Source organism: Onychostoma macrolepis, chromosome 13 (assembly GCF_012432095.1).
Source record: "Onychostoma macrolepis isolate SWU-2019 chromosome 13, ASM1243209v1, whole genome shotgun sequence".
In the NCBI taxonomy this organism is placed as follows: domain Eukaryota; kingdom Metazoa; phylum Chordata; class Actinopteri; order Cypriniformes; family Cyprinidae; genus Onychostoma; species Onychostoma macrolepis.
In genome coordinates, this window is record NC_081167.1 from 19,920,066 (window position 1) to 19,943,752 (window position 23,687).

General features: G+C 37.2%; 1 protein-coding gene across 3 annotated transcripts; it reads left to right on the forward strand.

Annotated features, from left to right (window-relative positions):
- Positions 1-167: 167 nt before the first annotated feature.
- ppm1aa (protein phosphatase, Mg2+/Mn2+ dependent, 1Aa) lies at positions 168-23,685 on the forward strand. Of its 3 annotated transcripts, none has more exons than XM_058796898.1 (6): positions 168-894; positions 3,030-3,901; positions 4,992-5,109; positions 5,206-5,317; positions 5,627-5,684; positions 23,531-23,685. In XM_058796898.1, the coding sequence occupies exons 2-6, from the start codon at positions 3,047-3,049 to the stop codon at positions 23,540-23,542; spliced, it is 1,155 nt and encodes a 384-aa protein (XP_058652881.1). In that variant the 5' UTR covers positions 168-894; positions 3,030-3,046; the 3' UTR covers positions 23,543-23,685. The 3 variants fall into 3 exon arrangements, with proteins under 3 accessions (XP_058652881.1, XP_058652882.1, XP_058652880.1); XM_058796899.1 differs by lacking the exon at positions 23,531-23,685 and adding an exon at positions 8,282-9,526 and having other exon boundaries at positions 171-894; XM_058796897.1 differs by lacking the exon at positions 23,531-23,685 and adding an exon at positions 10,076-13,489 and having other exon boundaries at positions 173-894.
- The last annotated feature ends 2 nt before the right edge of the window (positions 23,686-23,687 follow it).

A 23,687-nucleotide genomic window follows, 5' to 3' on the forward strand; every position in this document is an offset into this window, starting at 1 on the left:
TATTCTATCTATCTATCTATCTATCTATCTATCTATCTATCTATCTATCTATCTATCTATCTATCGCCAATATTTGATATTTGTCCACTCGAAGATTACAAAGCTATAGGCTACAGTAGCCTTATATTATTTAATATTTATATTCCATATATTAATTATTTATTCCGCTGGTTTTGTATTCAGATGGAGTCGAATAGGCTACAACAGTAGACAGACAGACAGAGAGAGAGTCAGATAGATAGATAGATAGATAGAAACGTGGAGCTCTTAGACATTTGTTAAATCAAATGTCGTTTTCATTTCTATTTTCCACCTAACATATTGAAATCAATTTAAGTGTGCATAAAAGGGGCTTTTTGTTCAGTCATATTAGATTTGAAAAATGTCCAGCGCTTGAGAGGTGAAGGATGCAGGACTGATGATGGAGACATAGTGGTAAAAGTACAGAGGGATGATGAATGAACGATGTCTAGGGAAGGATGCGATGGTGATGACAGAATGATGTACAGATTGAGGGATGATGTTGATGGAGAGATGATGATGATGATGTCATTCTTTTAAGTGCGCAGCCCCGCTGAATCCACATCCGGGTCCTGCGCTGCTGCTGGTGTGCAGAGATTCGGTCCCGAACGCAGCGGACCAAAATAGCGGTCAAACCCGACACTTTCCACGTTCAGGACGCAGAATAAATGGGAATTATGCATCCCTGGTTTAAACAGATAAGGGTGATCCGCTCTTTCACAGACTGAATGCAGAGCAAAACAATCCGCCAGCCTGTCTCTCTCTCACCACCGCCGCGCTCAGTTTATATCTCTCTCTTTCTTTTCGTCCTTCTCTTTTATCTGGTTTTTTACCTTCTCCACAACAGAACTCTCAAGGACTTATTTTTAGTGGGTAAGTTTCTGTGCTTTTGTAATATGCCTATGCGAATGGCAGAGCCAGCCTGTTAGCATGTGGGCTAAGGGAGTAGGCGGGTGTTGTTTGAGCTCGGCGGGCTGACCTGTCGCACGGTGCGCTGAGGGCCGCAGGTCTGACAACCCAAGCCCGAGGCTTCACTTGGCCTCTCGTTAGCATTTAGCTTGCTAGATTGTCTGACCTCAAACCGTAGCCGCGAGTATCTGCCAGGCTCTTAGCTCATTCTCTTTCCCGATTACATTCACTTGCCTATTTCACTTTGTCTAAATGTTTCAGTCAAACTGAAGGGACCCAAACGTCAGTATTAGCATAAAGCTAGCGTGCTAACAGGCTCGCGACACCATGACGTAATGCGGAATAGAGGCGCGTGAACATGCGGCAGGTCTGCACGCGCAGACTTTCAGTTCACTGCTGTTCAGCACTAACAAGGGCAAACACCATTGATTGCTGATATCTCACTGTAAAGTGTGAATGTACTCTAGCAGTAAGCCCAATCTGCAGTTAGATCAGACTTACAGATTGTTTACCTGTCAAATATATACATGGGTCAAGGCTGGAGTTTTATAAATTGCACTGGTTTTGTGTTCAGACTCAGAGTGCGCAGTGACAGATATGAGTGGTGAACAATGGTCTGAATGCATCTGTACTTGTCTATTTTTAGTATACGAGTGTGTAATGTGTGTAGCATTGCGTTATCTGACAGCCATACATGGCTGGGAACCCGCTGTATGTGTGTCTGCCTGCCTGCCTTTGTGATGGTGTGTGTTTACATTTGTTTCGTGTGCCTGTTGTCATGCCATCGTTTATTTCCAAATTGTAAAAAGTGGACTAGTTCTGTGTGTGTTTAGACTTGATTCGCGTTAGCGCGTTAGCGTTTGCCATTAAAAGTTTATCAAGTTCAAGTAAATTGTTTCAAGTCGAAATTAAATTCAAATCAATCTTAATGCATGCTATTAAATACTGATCATATTGTAAACAATTCATCCATGCATATGTTTATTTGTTAATCTTTTGACCTCATAATTCTTAATCAAAATCTTCTGGCAAACTTGTCTCTGGTGACACATGCCAGACATATCCAATCATTCAGTCCACTGAAACCCCGCCCCTTTCTTATAACTGACTGCATACTGGCATTCAGATCGGCCTCCATAAATCGACAACCAGTGAATATAATCATGTCCGTCCCCATCTTACTTGTTTTTGATATCCATTTCATTCAAATGTACCGCAGTTTATTAAGAAAAGATCAGTTGCTACTCCAATTTACATTAACTCGTGTTATCATAAGCTGAGTAGGCATTGTCAATTTTTCCTGTTCATATTTGGATCGATAACCTACATTAAATTAGCTTTAATGTTTACATATGAGAACTACACTACAGAACTAATTTTTTGTGACTGTCAACATGAGTAGGCCTATTTTCTGCTTATCACTTGGCAAAGATTAAAAAGTTGTTGTTAAACATTTACTTGTTGCAATTTCATGCAATATTTTGACACTTGAACAGGGTTATTATAATGTTTTATCATTTGAACAGGGTTATTGAACTGTGCAAATGATGGGTGGGAATGTAATTCTACTTTAAAGTTGAAGTATATAATTTCTGTATCACCAAACAGAATTGTCTTTCATTGTTGAGACCTACACATCATTCTGCCCTAAACATATACCACTGCATATGTCTTGGTAAATCTAATTTGTAATAAAAATAGCAATTGCATTTCGAAATGTGTTTTTACAAAAGCCTTCGGTTTGCTGTGCTTGTTTGTAGAGATGCACAATTTGGCCTCAAATTTTGTGATTATATATCTTATTGTTGATGTTGTTTTCTGAAAAAGACTGAATTAGTAGTTGAAGAAGTAGTAGTAATTATATAAAGAAGTGCTAAATAACAGTTGGTAGATAATTTAAATTAAAGATATTAGAGAATTGTGAAATTTTGCCTGTATTGACTGCTGAAATGTGGTACCATGACTACCCTATATACAGAATTAAATTTTCAGTGAATCGTGCGGCCATATATCTGGCCCATTTGCGATGCGAATAGCAACTAGTTTGGTGCTGTTACTGGTTTTTATGTTGCTCATCATTCTCAAACTTTCTGTTCTAGATTCCTAAGTAGCAGAGATGGGTGCATTTCTGGATAAGCCAAAGATGGAGAAACACAATGCCCGTGGTGAAGGCAACGGCCTGCACTATGGCCTGAGCAGCATGCAGGGCTGGCGAGTAGAGATGGAGGATGCGCATACTGCTGTCATCGGTCTGCCCAACGGCTTGGACCCCTGGTCGTTCTTTGCTGTCTATGACGGGCATGCAGGATCGCAGGTGGCACGTTACTGCTGCGAGCACCTCCTGGAGCACATCACCAGCAACCCTGACTTCCAGGGTGGAGGCGGAGGAGGAGGTCCAGCCGTGGAGCCCAACGTAGATAGCGTGAAATCTGGAATCCGTACTGGTTTCCTGCAGATCGACGATCACATGCGGCAGATCTCTGAGAAGAAGCACGGCGGCGCTGACCGCAGCGGCTCAACGGCCGTCGGTGTGATGATCTCACCCCGCCACATCTACTTTATCAACTGCGGAGACTCACGGGGTTTGCTGAGCCGCGGAGGGGCTGTGCACTTCTTCACACAGGACCACAAACCCAGCAACCCCTTGGAGAAGGAGAGGATCCAGAACGCTGGAGGATCTGTGATGATCCAGCGCGTCAATGGGTCCCTGGCGGTTTCCAGGGCTCTGGGGGACTTTGACTATAAGTGTGTGCATGGTAAGGGTCCCACGGAGCAGCTGGTGTCGCCAGAGCCCGAGGTGTATGCTATCGAGCGGTCGGAGGCGGAGGATGAGTTTATTGTTCTTGCTTGTGACGGGATTTGGGATGTGATGGCCAATGAGGAGCTGTGCGATTTTGTTCGTTCACGACTGGAGGTGACTGACGATCTGGAGAGGGTCTGCAATGAAATTGTAGATACCTGTTTGTATAAGGTGAGTGTAAACAGACTTTTACCAGTCAGTCAGATGAATGCTTTTGTCTATTAAAAATACAGTTAAAGGAGATAAATCACTCTTTGTTGATTGTGTGCAAAGTATTTTATGCAATCAGTTTCCAGTACAGTTCAAAAGTTTGGGGTCATTACTTTTTTAACTGTTTTTTATCTTTATTCAGCAAGGGACGCATTAAATTGATATAAACTGACATTGAAAACTTTCTACAAAAAATGGCAGTTTGTTACAAAAAAGTATTTCAAATAAATGCTGTCCTTATGAACATTGTTCATCAATGCACCCTGAAAAAAAAAAAAACCTCAGTTTCCAATGTCAAGCAGCAATTTTTCAATATTGAAAATTATAAATGTTTCTTGAGCATGAAATCAGCATATTAGAATGATCACGTGACACTGAAGGTTGGAGTAATTGCGGGTCAAAAGTCAGTTTTACCATCACAGGAATAAATAAATACTTTAAAATAGAAAAATTATTTTAAACTGTATCAGTGTTTCAGAATATTACTATTTGTACTGTATTTTTGATCAAATAAATGCAGCCTTGGTGAGCATAAGAAACTTCTTTCAAAAACAAAAAAATCTTACCGACCTCAAACATTCGTAACCCTGAAATTTATTGGACTTTTATTGATTTATTTTTAACAAACTGATCTATTTTTTTAGTTTTTATTTAAGATAAGTATAATTAAGGAAGTTTTATGTAATGCAAACAAATGTTGTAATAAGTAATGGAAAATGATTAGATGTTTTTTTTTAATTATATATATATATATATATATATATATATATATATATATATATATATATATATATATATATATATATATATATATATATATATATATAAATATTTTTAATAGCTTTTATTTACTTCAGTAGAATACAGTGAACATATGTATTGAACACATTTTTTTTTTTTTCCTTTTACATTTCTATACTGAAAGAGTGTTCATAACACAATTCTTCAAATTCTAAATCTTATCTCAAATTTTTCCACAGTGTTTCATTGATATAAAATTTTGTTTGGTTTACATTTTGCTGAACCTGTCTCTTTTTCTATGTTTGGACAGGGAAGTCGTGACAACATGAGTGTTGTGTTGGTGTGTTTCGTCAGTGCACCGAAGGTTTCCCCTGAAGCCGTCAAAAGGGAAGCGGAGCTTGATAAATACCTAGAGAGCCGAGTAGAAGGTATGAGCTAACCTTTACAAGCCTTCTGCTATCAAAAGGAATCAGTAATTCTGCTGGACCAAACTTGATTGCTCTGAATTGTTGTTGATATAACAGAGATCCTGAAGAGGCAGGGGGATGAAGGTGTGCCCGACTTGGTACATGTGATGCGCACGTTAGCATCTGAGAGCATCCCCAACCTACCACCTGGAGGAGAGCTGGCCAGCAAGTGAGTACCACACAATCTCGCGTTCTCTCTTTACTTCAAGTTCCAAAACCTAGTGATCTGTCCATCCAATATTTTGTGAACCATTGGTGGGTAATTCTCCTTTCAATAAAACAATAACATTTGGGGTCAGTTAAGACATGAAAGAGACTTGGGTCTGCACCAACAGCTCTCTAGTTGCTGTACTTGAAGAATCACATGTGAAGTTTTGCTTTTAATGAGGCACCTCAGTAGGTTTTGCTGCAGAGGTGATGTTTCCTTCCCTTTCTTTCTTCACTCAGAAGATTATACCTGTCTCTGTTTTTGTCATAGGCGGAGTGTAATTGAAGCAGTATACAACAAACTTAACCCATACAGGAACGAGGATACAGTGAGTACATCAGCCTGACCCTGTGTGTGTATAAATGCTGGGATGTTTGCTTGCAAGATTTTTTTGCTTTGTTCTGGAATTAAGCTGCATTGCACTATTTAGTTGTTTGTCACCTTAAGTGTTCCAGAGTTTTGTTATTTCATTTGTGCATGTTTCCATCCCATTCCATATTATCTGCTCTCATCTGACAGTGCTGGATAGGCTGAGATGTGCTTTGGAAAGAGTTTTGGTTGAGTGCAAGGTGGAGCCCCTCAAATTTGTTGAGCAAACCGATTTAATATTTAAAAGAAACACTTAAATTAAATGTTGGTTGAATAATTTGGTAATGGATTGATTGGATGATTATAGCTCTCTTGACTCAGTACAGTTCTTGGTCTGAAAAAAGATGGGATGGTACTGTATAGGGTTATCATCGTACCAAATTTCAATAGTCAATACCAGTAGAATCTGCTAATTCTCAAATAGTATCAATTTCAATACCACAAAAAAAAAAAGAATGTTATCTAACACACTTCATTTAAAACAATAAACATAAACATATTAGCATTTACAATTAAAACTTGATTAAGTGACATGTAATCAAATGTATGCTTCAAGTTTTAAGTCGTTTTTAAAAGTAATTACTTCAAAGTAAATGACAAACAATAGGAATAATAAAACTAGGCAAGCATTTTGACCAAGAAGTGCATTTGAATGTTTATAAACATAGCTGCATTTTACCATGATGTGTGATTGCTCTTTATGATAGTGGAATTTTAAAGCATTGTTTACAAAAGTGGTTTGGCACTTGGTGCTACCAGTACCATAGAAAGATTGGTATTTTTTAAAAATTTTATTTTATATATATACAGGTGCTGGTCATATAATTAGAATATCATCAAAAAGTTGATTTATTTCACTAATTCCATTCAAAAAGTGAAACTTGTATATTATATTCATTCATTACACACAGACTGATATATTTCAAATGTTTATCTCTTTTAATTTTGATTATTATAACTGACAACTAAGGAAAATCCCAAATTCAGTATCTCAGAAAATTAGAATATTGTGAAAAGGTTCAATATTGAAGACACCTGGTGCCACACTCTAATCAGCTAATTAACTCAAAACACCTGCAAAGGCCTTTAAATGGTCTCTCAGTCTAGTTCTGTAGGCTACACAATCATGGGGAAGACTGCTGACTTGACAGTTGTCCAAAAGACGACCATTGACACGTTGCACAAGGAGGGCAAGACACAAAAGGTCATTGCAAAAGAGGCTGGCTGTTCACAGAGCTCTGTGTCCAAGCACATTAATAGAGAGGCGAAGGGAAGGAAAAGATGTGGTAGAAAAAAGTGGACAAGCAATAGGGATAACCGCACCCTGGAGAGGATTGTGAAACAAAACCCATTCAAAAATGTGGTGGAGATTCACAAAGAGTGGACTGCAGCTGGAGTCAGTGCTTCAAGAACCACTACGCACAGACGTATGCAAGACATGGGTTTCAGCTGTCGCATTCCTTGTGTCAAGCCACTCTTGAACAACAGACAGCGTCAGAAGCGTCTCGCCTGGGCTAAAGACAAAAAGGACTGGACTGCTGCTGAGTGGTCCAAAGTTATGTTCCCTGATGAAAGTAAATTTTGCATTTCCTTTGGAAATCAGGGTCCCAGAGTCTGGAGGAAGAGAGGAGAGGCACACAATCCACGTTGCTTGAGGTCCAGTGTAAAGTTTCCACAGTCAGTGATGGTTTGGGGTGTCATGTCATCTGCAGGTGTTGGTCCACTGTGTTTTCTGAGGTCCAAGGTCAACGCAGCCGTATACCAGGAAGTTTTAGAGCACTTCATGCTTCCTGCTGCTGACCAACTTTATGGAGATGCAGATTTCATTTTCCAACAGGACTTGGCACCTGCACACAGTGCCAAAGCAACCAGTATCTGGTTTAAGGACCATGGTATCCCTGTTCTTAATTGGCCAGCAAACTCGCCTGACCTTAACCCCATAGAAAATCTATGGGGTATTGTGAAGAGGAAGATGCGATATGCCAGACCCAACAATGCAGAAGAACTGAAGGCCACTATCAGAGCAACCTGGGCTTTCATAACACCTGAGCAGTGCCACAGACTGATCGACTCCATGCCACGCCGCATTGCTGCAGTAATTCAGACAAAAGGAGCCCCGACTAAGTATTGAGTGCTGTACATGCTCATACTTTTCATGTTCATACTTTTCAGTTGGCCAAGATTTTAAAAATCTTTTCTTTGTATTGGTCTTAAGTAATATTCTAATTTTCTGAGATACTGAATTTGGGATTTTCCTTTGTCAGTTATAATCATCAAAATTAAAAGAAATAAACATTTGAAATATATTAGTCTGTGTGTAATGAATGAATATAATATACAAGTTTCACTTTTTGAATGGAATTATTTATTTATATATATATATATATATAATAATCACTAGTGGCACATACTGTGTTTTATTTATTTATTTTCCTCCCAAAATATGGCCTTTCTAAAGATACTTTTGGCATCCCTAGTGGCATATGCATTGTGATTTGTGATTTCTTTATTATTTTTAACAAACTGATTGTGTATATCCGTTTTTGTTTCATATAGACTTGACTGAAAATCAGGCACCTTGGGTGCTCTTTACTTCAGCACTCAGCACTTGATTCTGATGCTTTTCATGACTACCAACCTTGACCTGCCACACCTCAGGCTGTTCTTCCAGTTCACATGTATTTTACAAACCAGTTCAAGCCTTCCCAAAATAACAATGGAACAATTCATTTTCAGTCTGTCATTTTCCTCCTTCATATTTATTTAATAATTTGTTCATGTCATATTCATGTCATATTTATGTTTATAAGGGGCAGTTCAGCCTGCTAAGTGTGAACTCTGATTGGTTGGTGTGCATATTGATGGGCTTAAGCTGTTTGGTGATATTTTTCTTTCTTTTGGGGTGATGCTTTGCTTTTAGGTGCAGTCTCATAGATCTCTGCAGTTGGGTACACCCTTACAGAAACCTGTAGGTTTTTATTGAGGAGGACTTTTTTTTTCTTTTTTTTTTATACAGTTCTACAAAATAATGAACAGGGTCCCAGTGAACTGGTGTAAGATTGGCCCAGAGAGACTGTTGTGACTTTAATGCTTGTATTCCAAATACAGAAATTGTCTTCGAATTAGAATACACTCACAGCAGTTTTAGTCCAATACCCAAGCAAATCTGAATTTGGGAAACTATTGCACTAAAACCACAATAAACCTGTCTTTTGGATCACTCTGGACCCAAATATGTCTAGAATTAACATAGGGCACTGTGATATAGCCAAAACTAATATTTCAGTTGCTTTTATTATTTTTCCGTATTCAGTGTAGTGTGTGTTTTTCCCCAATCCAAGGAAGCATCCTCTCAAGTAATAGTAATAAACAGCAGTATTTACATACCTAACACTACCATCCAAAAGTTTGGAAACAGCTAGATCTAAAATGAATAAATAAAGACAGACATTCTCATTGTTTAAAAAAATCCATTACAAATAAATTCAGTTGTTTTGAACTTTCTGTTAGTCAAAGAATCCTGACAAAAGTATAGTTTCCACAAAAATGTTAAGCATTACAACTGTTTTCAACATAGATAGTAATTAGAAATATTTCTTGAGCACCAAATCAGCATATAGAATGATTTCTGAAGGATCACGTGACACTGAAGACTGGAGTAATAGCTGCTGAAAATTCAGCTTCACCATCACAAGAATGAATTACATTTGAATGAATTTATTTTAAATTTTTAACGATATGTGGTAATGTTACTGTTTTACTGTATTTTTAAATGATCAAATAAATGATGAAATAAATACAGCCTCGGTGAGCAATGTCTTTCAAAATAAAAACTTTTAAACTTTTGAATGGTAGTTTTATAGAATCAGTGAAATTCTTGCAAATCATAACTATGTAATTTATAGCCCTAAATTTATGTAATAATTGCCTACCTTTCGGCATCACAAAGATACTAGCTTAATTATAACATTTTTAAATAACCCTGCATTCTACATGTTTATCTGTAGCGTGTCTCAATTCTGTTCATACTTTTACAGCAGTTTTGTTTCTTGAATTTGCCCTTCTAACCAAGTGATTGATGCACCACAAAATCTCCAAATAGCCTGTTGGCACACAAGCGACATCGAGTGCTGTAATTTCTGTCAATTGCAATCAGCGTATCAGTTTGCCCATTTAAACCCAAGATTTGGATCCCTCCATCATTTCCATCAACATTTCCTAGAATCATTCCTGATTTATCTTCACCTGTGTTTCATACTGTGTCTCACACAAACATGCTTTTTCCTGAGTGGTTGGCAGTTGAAGCTTGGTGGGATCTCACAAGCTGCTCTCCTCCTCTCTCCATTCAAGGACTCTGCATCCACGGATGACATGTGGTAGCCCTGCCCCTTTAAATACTGCACAGAGTTTACAACCCTCCAGAACCCTGCACAACAACCTTTCCTACAGGACCCGGCACCAGAACCCTGCACAAGAACCCTCAACTACTACAGAACCTGCACAAGAACCCTTCCACAGCCCAGCTCAGCTGCTCTGGACTGTTCGAAGGGAGAAGAGGCGGAAGAAGCGGAAGGGAATGAGGGCTCCCTCCCCTTGTTCACATAATGTTCCCTCTCAGTGCTAGGCAATGGTACCTTCTGGAAATTTTCTGCATTCTCTTCTGTCCCGAATCACTCTTTTCCCAAATCCTTTTATCCTTAACATCACCCTCTTAAAAAAAATCCAACACTTTTTTTTTTTTTTTCCATTTAAACAATTTTTTTTTGGTGTAATTAATTTGATTCACATTTCCTTGTGTGTTTGTATATTTCAGCTTTTATTTCTGTGAAGTGCAATTGTCTTGTACAAAGAAAAGCCTGTATCAAATGCAGCTTTAGTTTTAAGTTTATAGAAAAAAAAAGAAAAAAGGCACACCTTTATTGCCCTGCCTGCTTTTGTTTCCTCTCCAACCGCTGAAGCCCAACACATCTGCATCTCATATGCTTTCCTTTCACTTCTTTGTTTTTTCCCCCCCCTCTTTTTAAAAAAACAAAAACAAAATATAACTTTTTGTATTGTTACTTTTTAAGTGAAACGGGTAAATGATATGGGCTCACAGCACAGTACAGTAAGCTTTTTTGTAAATCTCACAGCACAGATGACAATAATCGTTGTGTTCTCTCAGTACTACTGTTTTTCTTCTTCTGGTGGGGTGGGTCTTTTATTTTCGCCCATTTTTTAAAATTTTTTGAGGAAACCGCTTTAACTTAAACTAAGCTGAAATTATGTGCGTGTTTGTTTGTGAGAGAATGAGCAAGTCTAATGAGAAATCAGTGATTTGTGTTTTGTGTGTAAGAGGATGCATGTTTGATGCACCAAACTATTTCCATAGTGCAAGTTTTGTGTGTGATTCTGTTACCCGATGCGCTAACCCCCGATTCTCTCTCTTATCGTAAACACTAGGACTCTTCTCTACAGTGTTCTGCACTACTGCAGCTCTTGATTTGTTTGTTTTTTTTGGGGGGGGTTTAAGTTGCTCTTGGAGCATTTTAAAGGATCTCCTGCACTTGATGGATAAAAGTAATTGTTAAGAAGCACTCAGAATTGGGACAGGCCCTATTAAGTGCGTTTATGTGTGTGTTTGGTTGTCAGTGCATATGGTCTGAATGGATGTGTGAGATTGCATGTTTATTGTGCTTAAAATTATGTGGGTTTTAATGGGGATATTTAGGCTTTTGACACAAATATATAAGGCTTTAGCTATAGTGCTCGATCACCCATCTGCACTGCTGAGAGAGTGATGAGTGAATGCTTTCTGAGATTAACACTCAACTCAGATTTTTCTTCTACTTAAACCATTCGCTTCATCTTGTGTTGATTTATGTTATCTGTTTCTTTTCTTTTTTTTTGGATGTGGTGATTTCTTTCTCTCTCTCTCTCTCTTTTCAAAGAACAAATACAGTGTGATGCAGTGAGCTGGCCTGGTTTAGGCCAGAGCCTGCATGTGTTCCTCTGACCAATAGGGAGCGCAACAGAGTACTGTTTGCTGCTAAATTGTGTGATTGAATCATTCGTTCATTCATTTGAATGCTCTTAGTTAATATTCTCCCGCACCTTTTCCCCCAATGCTGTATGTAACATAGTTCTGATTTAATTTAATTGTATTTTTCAGAGAGATTGTCACTTGTTCATTTGTCCTGATTGTCTGAAACGTGACACGGTAAAATCACCCCCTTCGTCCTTACCTTCCCAAACTAAATTTTATGTATGAAATAGATTATATGAACAGGAATTCCCTTGCATCTAATAAATATGTTAGCTTTTTAGTCTAATCCCGTGTATTTGCATACTGAAAAAACGACCACTACTTTGAGTCTTTTTCGTGAACCTCACAGGGTGATTTGTTAAACTAATATTGTAACAAAATGACAATCTAACAGTGTATAGCTAATGTAAACGGAAAAATCTCCCTGTGTCCTCTATGCTTTCGGCTTGTGTTATAACACAGGCATAAAGATCGTTGTGTTTGTGTGTGGAATGGTGAGCTATGTATTTTCCCCAGTGGAAGCTGGAATGTTGTGTAATAGGAGATTTACGAAATGAATCTAAAATTAACAGGATGTTTTAGGATGGCCTTAGAGGCCAGGATACGTTCATGTGTCTTTAAGCTTTTTTTTGGATCTGCAAAGCTACGTGGAATCATTTTAGGAATGTAGACACGAGGAACGACGACTCTTAATAGGATGCTGTTGGCTTGCTTAACCCTCAGTTTGGTCTTATACGTGCTTAAAAATCACTTGGATGAAAATTAACAAATTATGTGACTTATTTTGAAAAAAGTTGTATATGCAGTTTTGAGATTCATGGACTGCTATTATAAAGATTCTCCTCCTTTGTTTGTAAGACTTCCAGATGGTTTTTAGATGGGGCAAAAAATCAAAAATACAGATTTTTTTTTAATTGCGAGATGGTCATAAGCACAGGTCTATTAAATGAGGAGAGAGGGTATGGCTTACAGTGAAACGTACAAGCCCAGTTATAGATGATAGAGAGGTTTAAGAATGTTTTTATTTTTACTGAGTCTTGTCACTGAAGTTGACAAGGGCATTTTGCAAGGAATTCAATGACACATGAACCGTCGCATTTGTTAATAGCGCTAGATCTTTTGCTAAATATGCGTCACAAACCCTTTGATGCCCCGTATTTTAGGTTTATGCTCTGAAATCCTATTTCCGTGGTCTCTAGCTCTGTAGTATTAGCTTGGTAGCTCATTTCAGTTGAAATTATCCGGACCTGCCTTCTAATGTATAAACCAAGTGATTAATGCAGCCTTAATGCCTCCTGCAAAACCCCACCCCCAAACCCTTGGGCTTTACTCATATATTACAGAGCTCTGTATGCAAACACACCACAATTTTGTGCTAAAGGGAACTAAATTTTATAGCACGGTGTGTAATTCAGTGCTTCGGCCTCACACGTTCTCATAGACACATGTATGGTATTTTACTCTGGTGAAATCCCACCTCCTACCCAACAGGATTATTTTTGCTGATTTCAGTCATCTGCTGTCCTCATAAGCTAAGCTATTTTTGTTAAACAATTGATATGTATATTTGTATTCATTTATAAATATGTACACAAAATGAAGTGAATAATCAAGGATAATCTCTCCTCCCTGTAACCCACTGTGACCCACTGGTCATCCTCTAACTGTTCCACTGTCCATTTTTGTTGTTTTAATCTTTTCAGACTGGAAATAAACCTATTTTATTTGAAAAAAAAAAAGATTGTGTGTAACTTTTTTTGTTGCCTTTTCTACAAGAAGGGCTGTTGTTTTCTGTTATTTTGATGATACATGATTAAATATTATGAAATGACAGCTCACAATGAAAGAAGGATATGCTGAATAGAAATTCTACAAACATTTGTTATATTTTGCCTATTTTAAAAGCAGTGTTTGGAAATTATACACAGGAATTAATACTTCAATGATGCATCATCAAAAATATTCAATGCAGTTGATCTAAAGTGACCGTAAAGACATTTAAAAGATGCTATTTCAAATAAATTATTTTCTTAAACTTTAAATTTATCAAAGAATACTGAAAAAAGAAATGTTGCATGGTTTCACAAAAATATTAAGCAGGACAACTGTTTTCAACATTGATAATAACAAGAAATGTTTATTGAGCACAAATGATTTCTGAAGTGTCAAGTGACACTGAAGACTGGAGAAATGGCTGCTGAAAATTCACCTTTGCCTTGTCAGGAATAAATTACATTTTAAAATATCTTTAAATATACCATTATTCTTAATTGTAATCGTTTCACAATATTATTGTTATTATTGTTTTTACTGCAATATTGATCAAATAAATCTTCTTCTTCAGGGACCACTTTCAAAAGCATAAAAAACCTTTCTTGTGTCTTGCAAATCTTTACATTGACCTAAATTTGTGCTTAGAAGCTGCAGTTAATTTTGTTACTATTACTAGTGCTTTTGGGCTTTCTGAGACCCGTGATTTAAAGTACCGTATTGACCCGAATATAAGACGGATGTTTTTTCCTTGGAAATACATCTGAAAAAACGCGTTCGTCTTATATTCAGGGTCTAGATCAGGGGTGGGCAAACTTTTTGACTCGTGGGCCACATCAAGTTTTCCGCACCAAGTGAGGGGCCGCATTATATGTTTGACAAATGAAGCTTTGATTTATTTTTTTATTATTAAATTACTACTGTACTGTATGTATACTTGTACATATATGGCAATTCTATTCTTGTACCATCTCTGCCTTTTTTATGAGCACTTTATGACACAGATAAGTTGCATTGGGGTTCAAGTCGATTGATGTATAAGACACATTTTATCATTTCATTCATAAATAATGTAAAATAAACTAAACGTTTACAAACATTAGAAACATGTATTTATATTCCCTTCACTCCAAAACGGAATGAAAATAAGTAAAAAACAAACAAAAATTACAGTGGCATTCACTATAAACATTTATTATAAACGCCCAGACTAAATATTTAAAGCAAAACTGAAACTAGCGGCGTGGTAGTTACAGTGCCCTGAGCAGGAGGCAACACTGGCATTTCTTCTCCTGGAAAGTGGGTTGTTGTCCCCCTCCGTACAGATCACGTTCCGGTAGAATCCCCCTCGGTCGAAATCGCGATCGCGTTATACTGTTTCAGCTATTAAAATAGTTCAGTTTTGTATGTAATGGCGAATTTTCGAAATTTCGTTTCGTTTTTTTATTAAGTTAATTTAGAAAAACGTTTGGAGCATTTTTTTTTTGTTCGTTAGATAAGTTTATTCTTTCTTAAAGTAACGACCAAGCAGCCAGCGGCAGACCAGCAGGCTGATAGCCATGTTTGATCAATTTAGCCTTCTCAAATCATCACGACTTGCCTAAAATACAATCTATAGATATACTAAAACAGTTCAAGCATATAACAATGTTTAAACGTTAAACCTAGATAAATGTGCGCCGCATCCAGTAGTTTGTGCGGAGAGTGGAAGCTAAAGCGCAGGACATGGAGGCACCAGCGCAATCAATTGCATTTTTTTCAATGAAAACAACTTACGCCGTAATTTTTGCTCATAAAGGTCAGAGTAATACATCATTCGGAATTGTAAAGGGTCTACTTTTATTTGTGTGCCCTCACAATATTAAAAAAACTTTTATAAAATAAATAAAACAACGTCTTGAACAGGAGCGCTTCACAAAAATGAACCGAAAGTCAGCGAATACATGCCTCACAGACATGATAAATATATCTACAGAAAGCTTTAAATTACCACTTAACGAAATAAATCAAATCGATAACAAAAACTCTTTCATTATAATCAGTGAAGATGCACTTCTCTCTAAAGACTCGTCTAATGAGGAGATGGCGAGTCAGGATCTTCATCTTTGCGACACTGACACAGAAAACACTAGTTTATTAGTAAATAATTCAAATATCTCCTTACTATTTCCCCCGTGGTAATTACTTTTGCCGGGGCTTTGCAGCAAGCTTCAGCCTATTGCATGTATTTGAACGCAGAACTCTTCATCTGCGCTGACGGCGCGCGCGCTGCTGCTGCGGGACTCTAAACACCGTCGAGCCGCTCTTCACAGTCACGGCACAGTCTCGTGTTGTTTCCACCAGCGCGGCAATTTTTTTCATCACTAATTGATGGATGTCTAAAATATAAAAATAAAGAGAAGCCTAAAACAGGCCCGGCCCGCGTCTGAACTATGCCGTGAAAATTGGCCCGATCGAAGCCCAGGGAATGCAGGGCTCTAGCGTCCCCCTCGGTAGAAATCACGTTTCCCCCTGACATTGCATCAAATTAACTATTTTGGACCAACTGCCTCACGGGCCGGATGAAATCTCCCAGCGGGCCGGATGTGGCCCTCGGGCCGTAGTTTGCCCACCTCTGGTCTAGACTTTGACATGTCAATAATACACCCACAACAATAGGTGGCGCCAAAATCGCATAAAACGAGTGTGCCATGAAATATGTAATGTAATGTGTGTTGTAAAGATCGCGAATGAAAACAAATGAAAAAGAAAAGCTTACAGCAGCATGATCGTGACTGTCATGTTAGCCTGATGGGACCAAACTTCCTCTGTAAGTGATTTTAAAACATAAGACAGTACCCAGATTTGAAGACTACAATAAGATTTCACGTCTACTGATAATAACATTTTGGTAGGCTACTATGAGTTGGATAGCCTAATTGTTATATAATTCAGATGGGCTACCTGTTATTTCAATGGTATATCAAAAAGTGTATATTTTTCAGTGTCATTGTTGGTACATTTTACCAGTATTTACCATACTTTCAAAACAAAAATTAGAATTTGAAAAATATGCAATATGAAAATAATTTAAGAATAAATGTGTTTTACAGAGAGAGAAAAAAACAAAAAAAAACAAGATTTGGTACATCTGGAAAAAGGGGGGTCGTCTTATAATCAGGGTCGTCTTATATTCGGGACAATACGGTAAATGTAAAAGCAGTTGTAATGTGCCCTTCTTTTTGTGTTTTGAGATTTAAGGTGGATTTGGCCTCTTGTTTCTGAAGGGAGGGTCAATAAAAAAATTCCAAAAAGATGGCTTCAGATGAAATTCAGTTTCAGATGTAGGAAAAGGTGCTCTAGTTTATTTAATATATACTGTTTATTTTCATTTTGGAGCAACAGAGACCCTAAATATGAGTCATACAATGCTAACAGCATTTCAGTCACAGTGATATTTTCCCCTTTTATACTTAGGAGCCAGCTGCGTGATTTGTTATAGCCTAACCACGGTGTCCTTGAAGTTATTAAAACACTTTAATTTTAGAGATGAATGGCTGGTCTCTATTTAACAGATTTTTCATTTACCTTTCATATGTTGATGAATTTGTAATATGAGTATTGATGTCTCATTTTGACATCAGTCTTGAAATGGGAAAGCAAATGTATATCCTTTGTGTGAAATCTTTTGGACTTTACAGAGGTAAATTAAAAAGGTGGTTGGCAGTGGAAAAAATTTGTAAGAACTCTTAAAGATTGCTTTGTTTTTAATTATGAGAGACATATCAGAAAAAGCAAGAAAGAGGAGTTTACCTTCTCAGGCAAACTTTTAATTGGAGTCACTCTAATGGCATTTAATGTTCCTATTTGGGTGATGTCAGTCCATCTACTTTGTAGATCTGAAAAGTTCTACTTTTGAACTATTTAGTCTTTAAGCAGCCAGGTGGGGGCAGTGTGAGTTGGATAAAAGGAAGTGATTATGAAGTGGGGCCACTGTCAAAACCAGTTCAGAATGAAGAGACTATGAAGTGATGCCACTGTTAAAAACAAAGTCATTCAAGAACAGACTGCTTACAATTAAAGAGCTATAGCAAAATGGAAATGGATTATAATGTCTGATCCTCTCAAATCTAATCTAAAGTATAAAATTTCATTTTGTATGTGTACCAGTGAATGCTGCTAAGGTAGATATTGAATGGTAATTGCAAACATTCACCTTGGATCTACAAGACAGAAATGTATTTAAGAGATAATTTACCCCAAAAATGAAAATTCCTTTACCGTTTATTCACCGTTATGTCATCCCAAATCTGGTTGACATTCTTTTTTCTTTTTGTTCCAAATCTGAATGAATGTCTTCCTTCTACAGAACAAGTACAGCAACAATACAGCATGGCCTCAAGTGCCGTATTGCTTTTTTCAAAAATGAGACATAACATTTATTTTAACATTAGTTTTATTAAGCTAATTCATTAAGTCACTTTATTGACCAACCAGAATTCTGGAAAACAACTGTTTTAGATAGCAGGTTAAGGGCTTGCATGTTCAAATGTGAACTGTTTGACAATTGGAGATTGAAATCATGAATATTTCAAGCCAAACTCTGAACATTCCATGATCCAACTGGAATATGTGACTTTTAAAGAATTTAAAACACTTGGCATCAATCACATGCTGAACGTTTAAGTGGCTACAGAGGAAAACCTGGGCATCTTATACTCTAAACGATGGATGGTGCCACACTACCAGACTTTCAAGTCATTCTGAACACAACAACCTCACGCAGAAGAGACACATGACTATTGAAAACCAGTGTTGTAAATGTTTGATGTTCTCCAACTCGATGGAAGCATGGTCTGAAGCTAAAACATAATCATAGTCTATACCCATCATACACTCTCAGAAATAAAGGTACAAAAGCTGTCACTGGGGCGGTACCTTTTTTAAAAGGTACATGTTTGTACCTAAAGGGTCCATTTTGGCACCTTAAAGGTACATATTAGTACTTAAAGTGTACATATTTGAACCTAATAGGTACACAAGTGTACATTTTGAAAAGGTACCGCCCAAGTGACAGCTTTTGTACCTTTATTTCTGAGAGTGTATTCTACACAATTATCTGTGAAATCTGTCACTCAGACTGGCCAAAATCTGCAGACGGGCTCTGATGTTCGACGGCTAGTGTCTTAAACCAGGCAATCTGTACATGTAGTGTCATGTAGTGCTATGCCGAGAAGAGAAGTTTTCAGTGCCTGTATACAGCATTTTTCTTCACAACATAATTATAGACAGCAGTAGATTGCAGAAAATGAACCTGAAATGATGACTATTCACCACAGAGGGGTTTACAGCCTCCCTTTTTGGCACAACTGTGTTTTTTCTCTCTTAGAGGAGTTCTGTACACTTTTCAGGCCTGTTGACCCGATGCAGTCTGTTTTTCCTGTTATACTGTATGTGCATGTGTATGTTTGCAAGGGAGAGTTGTATCCCTCCGCTGCAGCAGCACAGATTCACCACAGACATACAAAACAGCTCGGCCAGCCGATAATATTGACTCTTCTACTATCTCTTCTTTCATATTCTCTCATACAGTTCTCACTATTTTGCTGTATGCAGAGTGTGTGTTTCTTTCTTCCTCTGTCATTCACAGTCACTGGAGAGCACTGCTATGTGAAACAATGTAGCGAAATTAGCTCTTTTTGTTTCAACCTTATTAAAAGCTCTTGGGTGTGTTTTTAACTTACTCTGTAGAGATTTGAGTTTTGTATGCATTTGCTTTGACTGGGTGCTGAGTTTGTTTTTTAACCCTTAGCATGCTGTTGTGCTCTTCTCAAAATGGCATGTGCATTTCTGTTGTCAATTCTCTCTATTCTTCTCCTCCAGGATCCAGACATCCTTTTCTTCAGAGGTTTCAGCTAGATGCAGCACAAGTCCTCTCCTCTTCTTTCTCCTTTTCTCCTTACTTCTCTCCTTTTGCCTGTTTATGCTTTTAAGACTTATGCTTTTTAGAGATGATAACATTAGAAGATCTCGAGAATGAGCATCCTGTTGTTTAGCACTCGCATGGGTAGTTCTCTGTGATGGTTGTTTTTAGGATTTTGCTTAATTTTAGTCTCGCTGAATATATTCTTTCAGGAAGATGTACTACCTATCAGAATTTTGGGGTCAGCAAGTTTTTATTTTTATTCTTTTTTTTTTAAAGAAGTCTCCTATGCTCAAGAAGAGAATTTATTTTGCCAAAACTACAGTAAAGACAGTACTATTATGAAGTATTAAAATTTAAAATAACTTTTTTCTGTTTTAAGCATAATTTAAAATGTAATTTATTCCTGTGTAATTTATTCCTTATTTGGTGCTTAAGAAACATTTCGTATTATTATTAATGTTGAAAACAGTTGTCCTGCTTAATATTTTTGTGGAAACAGTGTTACATCTTTTCATGATTCTTTGATCAATAGAGAGTTCAAAAGAACAGCATATATTTGAGAAAATGTAATAGATCGTTGTTAAATAAAACTGTTAATTTCTTTCAAAAAAATCTTACTGACCCCAAACAGTATAGTGCATATATCATTTTCCTCCAGAGGTGACTGTCTTCATGTAAAACGAATATATAGTAAATTCTTAAAGCATTCTAAATTATAAAAGGCATATTATGATGGGTACCATGAAAACAACAGAAGATCCTCTTTATAATGAGTGTGGAACAGCCCTCTTATTGCATCCATAAATCTGGGAACAATGATGCATAGACTATGAAACAAGGTCGACAGGCAGAGTACTGCTGAGTTTGATAGCAGGCGGTTGTTGTGATGCTGCTTTGTGTTGTTGTAATGAGAGCACTCGACACCACAGTTCCTAACCATCCGAGAAGAGACGTGGGGCTTCTGAAGGGACCAGTCCACAGTGAAACTCTTCAGAGAGCTTTTCATTGGTGCTGATGGTACTGATTACCTCAGAGGGATTCAGTTACTTTACAACGAACCAAGTTGGCCACAGACGGATCCAGCTGTGTGATTTTATAACTCCGCTAGAGCAGTGGATGGCCGTCATGTTGATTCAGGTTTTTTGTTCCATTCTAAACTCTAAGTGCAGGTGGAGACTCACACTGTTCCAGTTTCTCATATAAGTCATATTCTGATTTAAAGGCCACTGATTTTTGAGACATGGGACAAAATGTACTTGACCTGCCATTAGATTATAAAGAAAAAGTAACAGTGTGTGTAGTTCAACATCACACAGACTTGATGTCTTTATATATATATATATATTTAAATCATTTTAAGTAATTGCACACATTTCACTCAATTTACTGTCGCAATATGACAGAATGTCTTGCAAATTGTAAAGTATAATTGTTTGGGATTTTTAAATAATTTCCTTCATTTTGAAAGGTCCTTAATATTTTTTAGTTTAGTTTTTAATGCATTTATTAATGTGTAATAAGAAAAATATGGTGATTTTGTCTGACTACTGGTTAGAATTTAATAGCCTCAATTCTTAAATTTATTGAAGTGAATGCTAGATTTATCAATATTTATGAAAATACTTGACTATTTTGAACTATTTTATTCTGAAATACTTGATCCATATTAAATGTGAAAAAACTGATTGCAACAAAATACATCTAAATATGTTGAACAAAATTTGAAATATTATACTTTTGTTTAGTTTTTTCCCCCCATGTCTCAAGAATCTGTGAAGTTATGACTTCTTCGATTTACATCGTCTGTATGGTGCTGAATATTTAAAACAACCTAATAAAGATTTAAAAACAGCATCCTGTCACAATATTATTTATTATGTCTTTCTGACTATATTGAATTACATAAACAAAAGTCATTGTAGGAGTCATATTAGGTAGATAAGAGATCCCTAAGGTAACAACTGCACATATTCTGTTTACAGTACACACACACACACACACTCTCAGGGTGAATGTGATTCTCAGTAAAGGTCACTGTTCGGTGTTACTGACACCCTGAGGTGTGAAGTTCCCTCATCTTGGCATTTCAAGTCAGACACACGCATAGACACCATATATCAGCTCTCAGTTGCAGATTAAAGTGGCATCTCATGCTTGATGGCTGTAGGAAAGTGTCTCTCCAAGAGCAAAGATAGAAAATGAGCGAGACGAATCCTGTCAGACTGTGTGTTATTAAATGAACTTTCATAGATTATTATGTGGCTCGTAATGCCTCTTGATTCATACATTTTGCTGGATTTTGTAAGAGACTGCCTACCCCTCTCTCTCCTTCTCTCGGTCTGTCTTTTTTTTCCCCGTTGTTGAACAGGTGCCACTTTGACCAGCGACAATGGTGCTTTAAGTTTGTCATTCAGTTGCACAGTGGGATGTCTTCTGCTTCCGTTTGCCATTTGGAAGAAGGGATGTGGCAGAGGGAAGGAAAAAAAATAGAGGGAGAGATTATTTGGCAAATCACCCTTGTTGATTTGGCATTATACACGAGAGCGTAAGGGCTTGTTGGTAAATATGTAAATGGTGCACTGTGAAGACATCCTGCCTGGCACGATTCTTGAGCCAACAGAGACACAAAGACGTAATTCAGAAAATAACTGCAAGGAAGTAAAAATAAGAAGACAGGGCAACATTTACAGATGAATGACACTGTATGGACAAAATGGATTGCGGATAAACTGGCAAAATGATCAATTTAGATACAATTTTATATCATTTGTAATATTACTATTATACTTAGGCTATTTTTAAACAAATTCTCTCATAATGCACATGAAGTGAACCCTGCTAGATTTCTCACTTTAATAAGATACATGTATAAAATCGTGAATAATTTTGTCTAACAATAACCATGGATTATTAAATGACAAATTTGAGAAGCCAGTAATGATGCTTTCCCCACTGAGTCATTTTGGATGTGAGCTTGTGGGGCAAGTTTTTTTGATAAGTAGCTCACCTCCTGTATGTTAGCATTTATTCCAGGTTAACATGATTTTCAGTCAGGGCTGAATGCAGTTAATATGAAGTTAATGTAACATTTACACAGCTGGTCACATGGCAAGAATGAACCAGTAAAGCTCTGCGACCTTTTCTGTTTCCAGAGCATGCAAGTGAAGGACACGCATTCATTAAAGTCCCCTGACACGCTGTTTGCCTGGCCCTATAGATTTAACTGTATTGTTAATATAGATTCCTTATTAAATATACTTTTCAGCACCGGAGATGTCTTTTGAAACTGTCTCTCAAAACTCTGTTGTTTTGGTTTAATTGGCAGACAAATACTGTAAAATTTGAATTCAATAGAACAGGGCAGCAATTATTTCTGGTTGTGACTTTAATGGATCCAGATTGACAGAGCAAAGACTGCTAGATAAGAGGAGGTGAACACAACTTCACCTTCAATTCAGCAACTTTAAATGTGAATTTTTAGAATATGTTCTCATAGTCAAAGGTGATTTAATTTGTCTGCAGGGAATAATTCACAGCAGTGCTTTTGCTTTTCACTTTGGAATGTTTGGTGAGGCCAGATTATTGGGGGGGGAAACCTCACCTCATATCTTTTCAAATGTTTTTAATTTTTCTGGTATGGCCTATTCATGAAGAAGCAGATTAATTATTCATTAAGAAAAATAACTAATATTTTAGAAAGATGTATTTCAAATTGAAAACCTTTTACCATGTCTGATTAAAAAATGAATGTTTGTTAAAAATTTGTTGAATACTTTATTTTATATCACTCTGACCTTTTTAATTACTCTTTTAGACACATGATGTGGGTTTTTTTAAATCTTCTTTTATTTTTCAATTTCAAAACTTTTTCAACTTTTCCAGAGAAAAAGTTCAGAATAAAAACAAAGTGTTAAATGGTTTGTTTTATTTGTATTTTCCACCCAGTGCAGTCACTAAAATCACCTTAAAATCTAAAAATATACATTTTAAACGGAGGTAATAACAGAAATCTCCGCCACTCACAACACGTTTTAAATGGACAGCACGACCCTACTGAAACATTTTAATAAGTGGCAAAGACTTCTTGTTTCTTCTTTCTTGTCAGGCCTCATTCTAGTGTTCCCGTGCGTGGCCGGTTCGAGTGGCCCGCTATTGTCCCACAGCAGCCCGGAGGGAGGAAACGCTACTTTGGGTGGTCTGACAGACCCCTGCGGCTCACAATAGCGCTGTGCCCAATTATGAAGAGGACGTTTTTCTACTTG

Coding starts and splice junctions, on each gene's coding strand:
- ppm1aa (XM_058796897.1), top strand. CDS start 3,047: ATGGGTGCATTTCTGGATAAGCCAAAGATGGAGAAACACAATGCCCGT. Junction 5,110..5,205: donor CCTAGAGAGCCGAGTAGAAG/GTATGAGCTAAC, acceptor TTGATATAACAG/AGATCCTGAAGAGGCAGGGG. Junction 5,318..5,626: donor GGAGGAGAGCTGGCCAGCAA/GTGAGTACCACA, acceptor TTTTTGTCATAG/GCGGAGTGTAATTGAAGCAG.